At 44.3% G+C, this 12,622-nt stretch overlaps 1 protein-coding gene across 7 annotated transcripts in view; it reads left to right on the plus strand.

Moving 5' to 3' along the window:
* SIPA1L1 (signal induced proliferation associated 1 like 1) overlaps positions 1–2,279 on the plus strand; it is a 201,860-nt gene extending 199,581 nt beyond the window's left edge. For all 7 annotated transcript variants that reach the window (XM_039704988.1, XM_039704995.1, XM_039704993.1 and 4 more), the window contains one exon: positions 188–2,279. In XM_039704988.1, the coding sequence (XP_039560922.1) occupies positions 188–331 (144 nt within the window). In that variant the 3' untranslated portion in view covers positions 332–2,279. The remainder of the gene's footprint in view (positions 1–187) is intronic.
* Positions 2,280–12,622: the final 10,343 nt, after the last annotated feature.

Below are 12,622 nucleotides of genomic sequence, written 5' to 3' on the forward strand. Positions count from 1 at the left end.
AACTCCCATTCATGCAATCAAAACATGGGCAAGGAAACATCACTAATATAAACCTGTCTGTTACTGCACCTAAAATCCTTAAAAAGAATGAGATTTATGCTCTCTTAAGAGATTCATGCTGCTCTAGATAGATAGGAAGCCTGACCTAAAATTTCCACTAAGATCTGTGTTTTTCCTTATGCCTAAGGAAAAAGAGGACAAGGCCAGCCTTCAGGCTGAAGTGCAACATTTGCGGGAAGACAACTTGAGGTTACAGGAGGAATCCCAGAATGCAACTGAAAAGCTGAAGAAATTCACCGAATGGGTTTTCAACACAATTGATATGAACTGAGAACGGTGTACGGGGAAGGAAACTGTCTGTTATGAATATTATTACTGGGACTTAAGCTTTAATGCCACCTTAATTATGACATGTGAAAGTATAGTCAGAGCAATTCCCTGTTCTTCATCCTCCAATAACCCTTTTTTGCATCTCTGCGCGCACTCAGAACAATTGCAGATCAACAATCAATGTCTGCCTTTTGTAGAAAAAACAAAGTAAATAATTTTAAAAAGGTAAAATAAAAAAATAAAAGTTTAACTGCTAAAATGTGAATGTCTATTTTTTGCACATTGTCTCTTTATCTGTTATGTACAAAATTATTTGGAGGCCAGGATCAGGCTTGCTGTTCCATCTGCCTCTATTTCCATTAACTCCTTTCTCTCTGTTTCAGGTAATCTGCTTTTCCTTGCAGCTTTGGCAAATATTACGACATCTAGGAAATTAGAAAGAAATGTTTACTTTACTGCTCTTCTGACATTGTTTTCTGAAGTATGCCACAGACAAGGGGATGTAATGCAATGTTTTAGGTGTCTCCTTAGCAATTTGCGCTTGGTTACCAGTGCTACCTTCCCATACATTGCAGAGAGCGCGTGTCCATAGTGTATGGTACAGTGCAACCAGCATCACAGCTTAGAGAGAGACTAGAGAGGTGAGCCATGGGTCAGGCATATTATCACACATCTATTGCATTAGCATTTCTGGTGGCCTTTGTTTCCTGTGGAAACAATGGCTGCAAGTACCTTTACAAACAGCAAAACCAGGCATGCTGCGGTTCATACCCCATCAGGCAGGCTGGGACATCAGCAATCCAGCAGCAGTGCTCAGTTCAGTACAGCACCCTGCCCTTCCAGGGGAGTCTGGTGCTTGCATACATGCAGGAGACTTAAGCTGAAGTTGTAAAGAGATTAAGATTCTTTTTTTCTCCCCCCTGAAATGTCACCATCAAAAACCACACAAACTATCACTGTGTACCTTCCCTCCCATTCTGTTTCCCTTGTTTTCAGCAGATTTGAAAAAAAGTTTATTCAAGTTGTGTTTTGTTGCATGAGAGATCTGATAAATCCTTTACTATGGAAGATAGAGGAATATGTAAAGGGGAATTAGAGAAGTGTATTTTTCAAAGCACTGGGACAGGATTGGAGCTCTGAAATCCTGAGTCCCCAGTGAAATTGTCTCTCACGAGATTTCCCAAACTGCTTCATGCCAGCAAAGTTGATTTCTTGTTCTTTGAAGGAACAGCTAACTTGCCACAACGTGTTACCTCTAGAGAAAATACCTTTTAGGTGTCAAAATACAGCTTTTAAGCACCACGGTCTGCACAGGCATTGAACTGTGCAGTGTGCTGAGAAACCTTTTCTACTCCCTTCTGAGGATATAGTTACTACCTTAGTAAATATTGCCTTCCATAAAGTGCAGTGTATTTGGGGGGTCACTCCCCTTTATCACATTCTCAAATACACAGATTAAAATCACCGGCACAGTCTTGTCAAAGACTTCCATGCTCTCTTCAAATCCCTTTTTCGTGATCTTTAATCTTGCTGCACACAAGTACACACTACACTTCAACCTCAAACTTCATTTGTGATGCTAATCCCCATGGAGTTCTTCTCTAATGTTTTGTCATGGAAATGGATCTCTTTGGAACTATTTCTGGAGTGCTTTTGTAAAGGTTTAGAATGTCTTGGGTTTTTTAATGACTTGTATGAAGGAGATTTATATAAATGCCTGATATTATTTGTAAATGGGAAATATTGCTAACATCTCTGAGCATCCTGAAGTCTTGCTTTTATTCTCTTTTCTTTTTAAGTTTGGTTTTATTTTATTTCAAAAAATATTTTGGGACTTGGGGCAGACTATTTATTAGAGTTTTGCAACAGAGTTCTTCTTGTATGATGCCACTGAAGGCTACTTGTAAAATTCTGACAATAAAACTCATTTTAAAGGTTCTTCTAAACCATTTTCTGATTTTGTTGGATTTGTTAAGACTTTCCAGAGTGTCCATTTCTTCCTGCTTTCTTCATGTACCACTTTTCTCAGTACTTATTGATACAGGAGTTCCATTCTTATTAGATATCTAATTTTTATCCCTTCGAAGGCCATTACTTGATATGTTAAAAATTAATCCCTTGGCTTTTTACTTGTATTATTGCACAAATATATCTTCTTCTCCCATTTACAAGGGTTTGCTACCTTTAACAGTTGCTCTGGGCTTCACCAGAGTGATGTAAAGCAGAGGCAGTGGGTGTTTTTAAAATTTATCAGGATTTTAGAACTGACTTGGACTGAAGCTAATGTAGGTGAAAACCAAACTGTCCTAGCTCATCTGCCCAAGGACACACAGAGCTTTCAGCATCCCAGAGCCAAACCTGAAAGTGTGCAACATCAGGGTTTAGGTTTGGGAGGGTGGGGCAAATAATCCGTTTGTTTTGTTTTGCAGATCTCCATCTTTCACTTGGGCGATGACCTTGGAAGTGTTTTGAACAGATGTGTTTTTGGCCCACCGGATCAGCATTCCACACAGCTCAAAAATGTGGAACTAGGTCAGTCTGCGGGAAAGTGTCTTCCAGTTCACTGAATAAATCCCTACAAGGCATGTGGGGAAAGAAAATTCATCTTTCTAGCAGTGAAGTTACTGGACCAAGAGAGCTGTGAAGCAGCAAGAGCAAATAGAAACATCTGATGAAAAATTGAGGTTGAATCTTGGAAAGAAAACTAGATGCTGTCTTACCATTTGTAGTTGGATCCTGGTAGCTGAGCTGGAGGAGAAAGCTTCCTTCAAGTCAAGGAGTTGCCCTGTCCACATTCATAATGAATTCATGCTAGAGGTTCCCACACTCCACCACACACAGTGCTAGGTCAGCCAGGGCAGGATCCAACTTGCAGGCATCTCCTTGCAGCTGGAGCAGTGACTGGCCTCAGCAGGTGGGTGGCTGTGGAAGCAGTGTGGGTGACAAGGACTGCCTTCCTGTTTCACCCATTTCTCCCAGAGAGTAATGTTTCATGTTCCTGGAAACAATTTACTACTATTCCATGATTACATGCCAGTGTGACAGGTTTTTGGATTGCTGCTGCTGAACCAGCCACATCCAGCTATCTGCCTTGTTTCAAAATCCCCCAACAGGGTGTGGGGATGTCACCACAGAGGGGCTGCAGCCTGCATGATGGGTAATACTCTTCCCAGAAGTGGTGCTGGGCATGGCTAACAGGTCAGAGGGTGGTAACTGGGTGTGGTTAGGGGTGAGCTGTGAGGCACATAGGGGCAGGGATTGTGAGGGGACTGGCTGGTGGGAAGGGGCCTGGAGGAGCTTGTTATGGGGTTAAAGGGAGAGGAGATGGGATGATGTGTAACACATTCAGGTTTCACTCATTAAAAGGCGTGGTTACAGATGATAGTTTGTTTCTGTGGGAGGCTGTGTTCCAACTCAGTGAACATGTAGTGTGAGAGCCTTTTCCCCAGCTCTTTCTATTGAGTGAAAGGTCCCCATAAACCAGGCATAGCCTGGGAGGATTGACTGATCTGCTTCTAAAACCTTTATGTAATTCTCTCATCTCTTAGAGCCTTCCTTTGGGCTGACAGCTAACAAATCCTCTTTTTAAGCAGTCAGCTCTCTCCTGGCATGGTGTTAGTCCTGTATGTGAGCAACTTGCTCTGCTGCAAGACAGCAGGGAAACAGGAGGTTGCAGTTTATCTGCTGGTATGGCATCCAAAGCTGGATTCCCTGGAGGAGAGATGATACTGTCCCTTCTCCACTGCTGCAGCTGGAGCAGACATGCGCTGTGCTGAGGTGGTTACTAATAGAGGGAAATTAAGCAAAGAGATGATAAGGCTTGTACAGATGCCTCCACCTCTTCCTGATAATGGCAGTGGTGAGGAAATCCTTGCTGGGCTTTTAAAGGAAGTGCTAGGGGGAAAAGAAGGTCACAGAAATATTCAAACCTCTGCAGTAAGATCCCCTTTGCCCAGCAGCTTTAGCTGGGCATGAGGGGAGTGGGGCTGGGAGTTTGTGGGTTGAACTTGCTGGAGCCCCAAGACAGGCTGTGGCTGATGGCAGCCCCTTACACCTCCTTTCTCTAAGGAAGACCAGCTGCAGCCACTGTCTGGGAAAGGCAGATCCTCTCCCACTTTCTACAGCAGCAGCCTCAGGAATCAGAGTCAGCTTTGGTGAGACAGAGGTGCTGGGGACTTTGTGGGATTTTGCCCCTCCCAGTAAGCAAGATCTCAGGAATCAAGTCCCTCTGTCCAGCTTTTCCTGTGTTTGCATGGATGGACCTGTCTCCTTTCAGAAGGTAATTTCAGAGTATCACAACCTGCTTGCGTTTTTCCCAATGTTTTGTGTCAGTGATTTGAAGTGGACTGGGCTGTCTGTGGTACAGCAAAGTGTGTACAACTGGAGACCTATGGGAAGTAAAACCAGCGTGCTGCAGTACTCTGTACATCCTTACCAAACTGCAGGGCTGGGGGCTGCAGAATTTATGATCTCTCGCAAGGTAGCTCAGGTTCAGGAAGTCTCTTGTCCAGCCAGTTGCTCTGGACCCAGTTGAGTCTTCAAGAAAAACCTTTGAGCATGGAGATGCATGGTCTCTCTGGGCAATGCATTACTTTGTTCATCATGAAAAGGTTTCTATTTTCAGGGTTATTAGAAGAAAGATGTAACCTCACCAGCAGATGCAGGCTGTGTTTTGCCTGCATTCCAAAAGCTTGTGATACAGGAGTCTGTACCCTCCTTGAAAGTCCACAACATGTCCTCTGTCTGTGGCTGGCAGCAGAGCACTCACATTGGCCATTTTCCCTTTGGTGAGCCTGGCGGAAAGGAGAAGCCTGCAGCTTGGTGGATGCTGAGTGCTGTTTGCTCCACTCCATTAATCAACTTCCTACAGTCCAGTTCTGATTAGTTTCTAGGGATTTCTTTTTTCTGTACTTGGTACTGCTTGCTCATGCTTTAATCAGGGCCTAGACTGAGCCCCCTGGTTGTCCGTCACTCTGTGCTGCCTGCAAGGACACATATGCTGGGGAGGATGCTCCTGGCAGCTGAAGAAGCCTGTCAGCTATTGGCATGCAAAGATGTCAGAGACTGAAACGAGGGTGTATTCCAGGACTAGGACTAAATGTAGTTTCCTAACCTCTTGTGATAGTGGCAAATGCCACCAACTAGTAACTAAAATGAGGTTTCACACCACAAGGCAAAAAAACAGGGACTTGTCCTAGTGCTGTTTGAAAGTTCATTTCTGTTTTTTCCTCTTGCTTTCTCTCCTGCACTTTTCCAGCAGTTTGTTCGCTTTGTCTGGTGGCTGCTGCCCGCTGTTCTGCCTCCTGGGATCTGATGCAGGAAGAGGGGCTGCTCCAATTGTCCTGGCAGCAAAGCTATGTCTGCCTGTGGCTGAGCTGAAACTGAGTTGAGCAATTGAAGGACTTGGCAGAATTGAAGATCTTGACTGCTCACTGATTTTGTGAAAGGAGCTGGGGCACATTTGCATCTCTTTCTATCTCACACCCGTAAGGAGTTTGCTTAGCCAGAGCTGAGAGGCTCAGTGATAACTTCCGCTGTGTGGAAGGAACAAGCTATGTCATGCCCAAATTGCAGTGTGCCAGGGATAACGCCTGGGATGTGTCTGCCCACGCACAGCAGAAACAACCACTGTGTGCTTGCCTGGCCCCTCCTCCTTCAAGGCTTCTGGCTCAATCCAGCTCTACCCCAAGGAGCAGCCCAGATCTCTGCAGTGCCAGCTTCTGCTGCAGGCATTGCATAGATGGGGGATTGGGGACACCTCACTCTCTTGTTTCCTCTATGACCCATGCCATTTGATCCTAATAGTGGGATAATATAAGTGTATGTCTATTTGCTTTTATCATTCTTTGTAGCACCTTTATATTTTTTGGAAAATAGGTTAGGTGTTTTCAAGCTGTGCACAAGCATCTGACAAAAGCCATTCTTCCATGTTACTTGCAGATGGTGATGACTGGTCAGTCATCACCATCTGCAAGTTCTAATAGCATTATTGACTAGTAGATTGTTTTGTGACATCCTCTGCTTTATATTCTTCCTCAGGTCAGGCTCAACCTGGAAACCTTTCAGGTCAGGGAAAAAGAAGGGGCAGAGAGGAGTACATAGAACTGGCTTCTTGCCTACTCAGTATTTCTCTCTTTATGCTTTCTTGTGTTCTGCCATAATTAGAGCTGTTGAAATTGGAGAATTTTACATATGTGACATTTTCTAGCTGATCTAGTCTGCTATAAAGTCCTGCATGGAGGCCAAATATGTGAGAGCAGCACTGTGTGCCACTAACTGTTCAAGCAAACAAGGAATTTCCTCCTTGGTGAAAACTTGATGAGGTTACACCTATAGCATGAAAATGTGAGTCTCCCTCTTTGTGATTTTTTTTTTCAGTGCTTCCCTGGCCTAAAAGCAACACTCAAACCAGCATTAGTTCCACAGCTGTTTGGTCTGATTTTGCAGTTATATCTCATTTCCCCACTAAAACCCTGTAGTTTTTAGCCATATTTGATTTTTAAGTGAGCCATTTATTGGACAGTCAAAATATGGGTCATAGCTTACGTAGGGGAGAGTCATTGGAATTACAGCATGTAGTGTGGGTCTCTGGTCTGCTGTAAGATCTCATCCTCAGGTTGCATGCCTACAGTTTCAGGCATGCAACCTGCATCCTGTCGTCTTTGTGGCTGGAGTGGGCAGAAATGATGGGAAGTGCCTCAGAGAAAGGTGCTGGCAGGCAAAGACATCCCCATCTGAGGTCAAGAAAAGGTAGACAAGTTCTTCACACAACAATCACTGGAGGAGCTGCAGCAGTCCTGGACAAGAGCCCTTGAGGTGTTTTCCCAGCAATCTAGGGGCCAGCAGAACAGGAAAAACCAGGGCTGCTTGGTGTGAGATGTGAACCATTTCATGACAAGAAAAGGGTGAGACAGAATGAAACTCTGCGTGTAAGTGCACACTAGTTTCTCTCTCACTGAAGTTTCTCAAGTAGAAAGTGGCCAAGTAGTCTTAGAGCATGCCTGTGGGAAAACAGAACATTTTAGTTAACCTTTGTGAGGTGTTGAGAGCGGGGGAGAGAGTTTAAGGGATACTTTCAGTGTAGTCTGTTTTAAAATAGACTACTTTTAGGGCTTTTATACAGGGCAGATTTGAAAAGATCAAGTGGCAGTGTCTAAATGCACAGATAAAGGCTGGATCAGTTTCAAAAGGTGCTGAAGTAGGTTAAATGCTGAATTTCTGCTGGCTTCTGAACTTCACCTTTGTCCTCACATGAGGGAGAAAACCAGTAATATTTCCCCAAGCTTTGTACTTATGGGGCTTCCCTTACATAGCATTGTACTTATGGGATTTTAGCCACAATCAGTTCTAAACAGGAGGTTTGAAGGGAAGGGGCCATGCTTTCTGAAGTGCATCTTTTTGGGTTGGGAAGGAAACCAGAAGAATTTTAGTCCTTTGGGACTTGAGAAAAGTTGCAAAATGCGAAAACAGGCCTAGATTTTTCAAAGGCACCACAGGGCTGGCTATGGAGTTGAACAAAGATCTCTCCAAGGGCCTGGTGCAGGTGGGGTACCCAGATGGCAGCAAACCTGGCAGGCCTGGCAGGAGCACGGGGCAGCTCTGTGCTCCAGTGGTCCTGGGCCAAGGCTCCAGCCTGAGCTCAGGAAAGGCTGGCTGAGCTGCCTCTTATCCCATTGCATTGGGCGCTGGGGCTGTTCAGTGGTTCTGTACACCCAGTCTTCAGGGCTCCAGTGTTCATTATGTAACTGCTACTGTGTACGCAGACACATCCAAGCCTTGTATGTAAGGCATGACCAAAAATCCTTTCCTGCAATAAGTTCACAGCTCAAGGCATTCAAAATTTGTAGCAACTTCTGAGACACCTTAATCTTAGTGTCTTCCACTTTCTTCCAAGTTCTCTATGGTCCTGGTCTGATAACACATACCTGAAGCCAATTGACAGGCAGATTGTGGGATGTACAGCAATCCACTGTCTATCCATACAAGACCTTGGTAATGAAACTATTTCGTGCCCTTTAAAGGCAAATTTATCATATGCATCTTAAATCCTAATACTGTGTTCACACTCCTGCCATGAAAAAAATGTTGGTGCCCTTTAAAGGCAAATTTATCAGCCAGTCATGCATATGCATCTTAAATCCTAATACTGTGTTCACACTCCTGCCATGAAAAAAATGTTCTAATGGATTTGGTTTCCAATTTTCAGGCAATGATGTAGCATCACAGACAGAAGCAGATTGCTTTTGAAATAATTTTTTTTAAAGAAATCAAAATATAGAGACATGGGATGTTACGCTTCTGGCCTGTCTGTAGCCATCTGTATATTTAACGCTTTGTCTGATGGCAGCTGAAAGTTTCTGCTGACGCCATATCTATGCTTTGAGGTTTAATTTCTGAGAGCAGATATATCAATAAATTAGTTCTTATTTAACTGAAAAGTCTTTGTTATCCTTATCTGGACATGAATAAATCCCAATAAAATAATTTTGTTTATTTGATCTAGTAGTCTAGTTGATCTGAAGCAGTATTCCTCATCTGGGGTGCAGCTGAGCTCAGGGGTTGGTAGTAGCAGATGGGATGGAAGCCAGCCTGGCTCAGTGTTGAGCACTGGGCATCCAGGTACAGATCCACGAACAGGGCAGGCAGACACGGTTATTTCCCTAGATTATACCTGCAGCAATTTGGTTTAGGGACTTCTTGACCAAAGGAGTCACTCAGGTTTGTACATAAACACCTTCAGTTGTCTCTTTTCCAATCTTCGTCTGGCCTTAATCTTTCCTTTTGTATGGAAGCACTTTTAAATCTTTCCCACTGGTCTTCTCTGAGCCCTGTACTTTCTGCTAAGATCTGCAGATGGCAGGACCAGAAGTGCACAGTCTTTGAGATGCAGATACATTGCTGTGCAATCCTCCATTGTGCCTTCTCCATTGCGTTCACTAGCCCTTCCCCAAGTATCACAAACACTAAATTCTCTAACTGCTATGGAACATAAACTAAGTTGACATTATTTTTAAGAATAGGCCCAGGAGCCCATGTTGATATAATGAGGTCAGAAGTGTTTTTCCCATGTCCTTTCTTTCGAATTTCAGTCCAGGTGGCAGTTTTCCTGCTGTCTTCTCACCTTGTCATTTGGTAGCATATGGTTGTTTTGAAGCTCTTCACAGATAACCCTTCTGCTTTACTCAGCATATTCTCATGCCACCAGGAGGTTTGTCACATTTATTACTCACTTATTTGCCAGGTGAGTTCCAAACATCATGGCCTTCAACACTCATCCCTCTGATACTGCCCTGGTGAACTCCCTCTGTCATGAAGGTTTGCTCCTTATATCCACCTTTTATTTCCTGTCCTTTAATCATTCATCCACTCATTACCCTGCGTGTTTATATTCCTAGGTATCCTTTGGGAAAGCAGCTTGCTTCATGGACCTCTAGTAGGATAAGCAGGTGCTTTTATGCACTGAATCTTTTTTGTCCATGCACTTCATGGCCAATTCAAAGGCTTCTAATAGTTTCCAACAAGAAGAAAACATGGGAGATGAAAAGTGAGAGACAGGGAATATGCCAGTCTCTTCCAGTCTGTCTCTCTCTCTCTCTTCTACAGACACCCCAGTGGGTACAGAGTTCATGCAGGATGCTGGAAGACTGTTTCATTGCCTCCTCTCTTCAAGGGGATTTGATATTGCATCTTCCAGTGAAGCATCCCAGCTACCAGACTATTAGCTTAGCTTCTATTTTCTCCCAGGTTTTCTTGACAGATCTCTTTCATTTGGCTTAAAATATGCATTGACTCAGGGATGGGAATTTATAGCCTGGTGACTGTCCTTTAAGTTCTATTTTATCCACTGGTGTTTCAGTGAGCATTGGGTTCCTCCAGTTGAAAGTGGAACCAATTGCAATGAAAATGACTGACAGAATTGCATGCAGCCCATGCATGAGGAAGACTGAGAGTGAAAGATACAGAACTGAAAAGGCTTCTTTCAACTACCCCCTTCAAATGAAGTCCAGTCTCCATCATCCACCTGCTCCTTTTCCTCCCAGAGAACACCTAGACTATTGAACAGTCATGCAGTGTCTTCAGATACTTTGATACACATGGGAAAAAAGTTAGAGAGAAAACTGGAAGTGGAATAATGCAGGGATGTGCATGCACAGAACTCCTACAATGGGGAAAGGGATGGGGACCTAACATCTAGCAGTTAAGTATGAAGGAGAAACCTGAGAAACAGGATTACCAAATCCTGTGCTGCATTTGAAGAAGTTGGAAAACCCAATTAAAAACCAGCATAGGGAAATGGTAGGTTTGAGGCACACACAGTTGCCTTGGTGCAGGACCTGCAAGTATTCCTTGAAATCAAGAACAGGATGTAGCAGGTAGGAAAATAAGTGGGGAGATGCTGAGAGACATGAAGAGCTCTGAGCTAGTGTCATGTCCTGGGAGCCCCCTGTTAACCCCTCACCATGTCTGAGATTCCCCCAACGCTCTGGCAAGCTGCAAGCCAGTTTCAGCTCCACTTTTTGGCCTTGCTTAGATCTTCAGAGCATTTCCCTTTCTTGTGGATGTCACTGCTCTGAGCAAGTGTCTTGTGGATATTCACAACCCCCTGCAGAGGAAGGGAAAGCAGGGATGAACTCTACCAGGTGATGGAGGGACAAGGATGTAGCTGAAACCAGGTAGGTATAGGAGGGTTACAGTGAAGTGAAATGACAGCTGATCAGCAAGGAACTGTTTAACCTTTAGCTTTGCAGTAATGATGTAAAGCTCTGGATACGGGCCACTTACCCAGCTGAGCCCTTTGGCACTTCTGTGCTTAGAACTTCCAGTTGCAAATCACAGCTCTCTCTTGTCTGGGTAAAACAAAGCACTTGCACTTATCCCAGAGAGACTAATCCTGCTGTGTTCCCTTAGGATGAGTTAGGCATAATGAGACTTTTTTTGTACCTATTGTCTGAGATCAAACCAGAAACCCTTTATAGGTTATTAGCCAATACAATGATTCTCTGATGCACTTTGTAATTCACTTTTTTTTATTCATGAGGTTTGACAGCCATTTTCACAATGTGCTTCAGGACTGTGTGGTCTCCATGGAGAGGTTTCTTCTTGCTGTGTCAGGTACTGTGGAAATCGAGAGATGATGAAAAAATTGTTTATGCGTGGTAGCTTTCCTCCATGTTTTTTAAAAAGGCAGGAGAAAGCAGTAAGCTATTGCCAAGACAGACCCAGGAACTTGGCTTCAGTACTCTTTCAATCTCCTTGGCCTCATAATAATTTGGACCTAGCTGCTTCTCCCATCACTACAATGATTTCTTCAGATGTACTCAAAGCTCTTGGATATTGCCAGGTCCAAGAGGCTTTTGGAATGCCACAAGGTTGATTCTGTTTCACATTCCAGTCACTGCCCTTACCAAGCACCCAGTCCTGGGAACAGCCTTCTGATGGCTGGGAGCTGCTCAGATGGTGGCAAAAACTCCTTGACTTGGAAAGGATTTTCAGCTGTGGAGAGGATTTCTGATCCATGCCGGATGAAGCTAATAAGATCTGCACTGAATTCAGGATGTGCTGGCTCACATTGGGTAGGATTTTGGCAGCTTGCATGGCTGTCAGATTGCAATGTTATATGCTTTCAAAGGCAGACAGGAACTGGGAGAAGAGCAGATTGTGGCCTGCCAGGCAGCTGGGAAGTCGCCTGATGCAGTAGGAGGGATCATACATGGCTGAGAACACCAACTTGTGTAATGATGAATGGGAGGTGAGTACAAGTCACAAAATCCTAGCCTTGTCTTTAGCTTGTTTTTTTGACCACAGTCTGTCAAGGAAAAAGAAACAACAGACCACTGGAAAAAATGGAGAATGTAACATCTGAGAAAGTCCCAACCTTTGCCAAGCAATATTTGCATACAGCCACAAGGAGGTCTTAGAAATATTTTTTGTGTGCAGCTTGATTAGGACTTCTTCTAGCTGAAGTCCACTGGTTCAGTGATCTGACCTTGACCACAAGAAATCAGGGTGTATTCTGTGTAAGTGCATGTCAGACAGTATGACCAGAATGTGTCTAATGTATCAGAGAAGTTCTGTTTTTGTGGGACTGGTGCTCTGTAAGAGACTACTTTCAGCTGCTCCTGATTCAGCCGCCCTCAAGGTTCCGGGAGCCCCTGAAGGCTTTTCCAGCGGGCCCTGCAGGACACTCCGTCCTCCTCCCCGCCGCGGCAGCTGAAAGTACGTGTGGATGCAGAGGTGGGAGCTTTCCCAGCCGGACACGCAGCACTTCGCCGGGCAGCAGACTGCCGGTGGG

This window comes from Passer montanus, unplaced genomic scaffold, assembly GCF_014805655.1.
Source record: "Passer montanus isolate IOZ18808 unplaced genomic scaffold, ASM1480565v1 scaffold18, whole genome shotgun sequence".
Taxonomy (NCBI): Eukaryota; Metazoa; Chordata; class Aves; order Passeriformes; family Passeridae; genus Passer; species Passer montanus.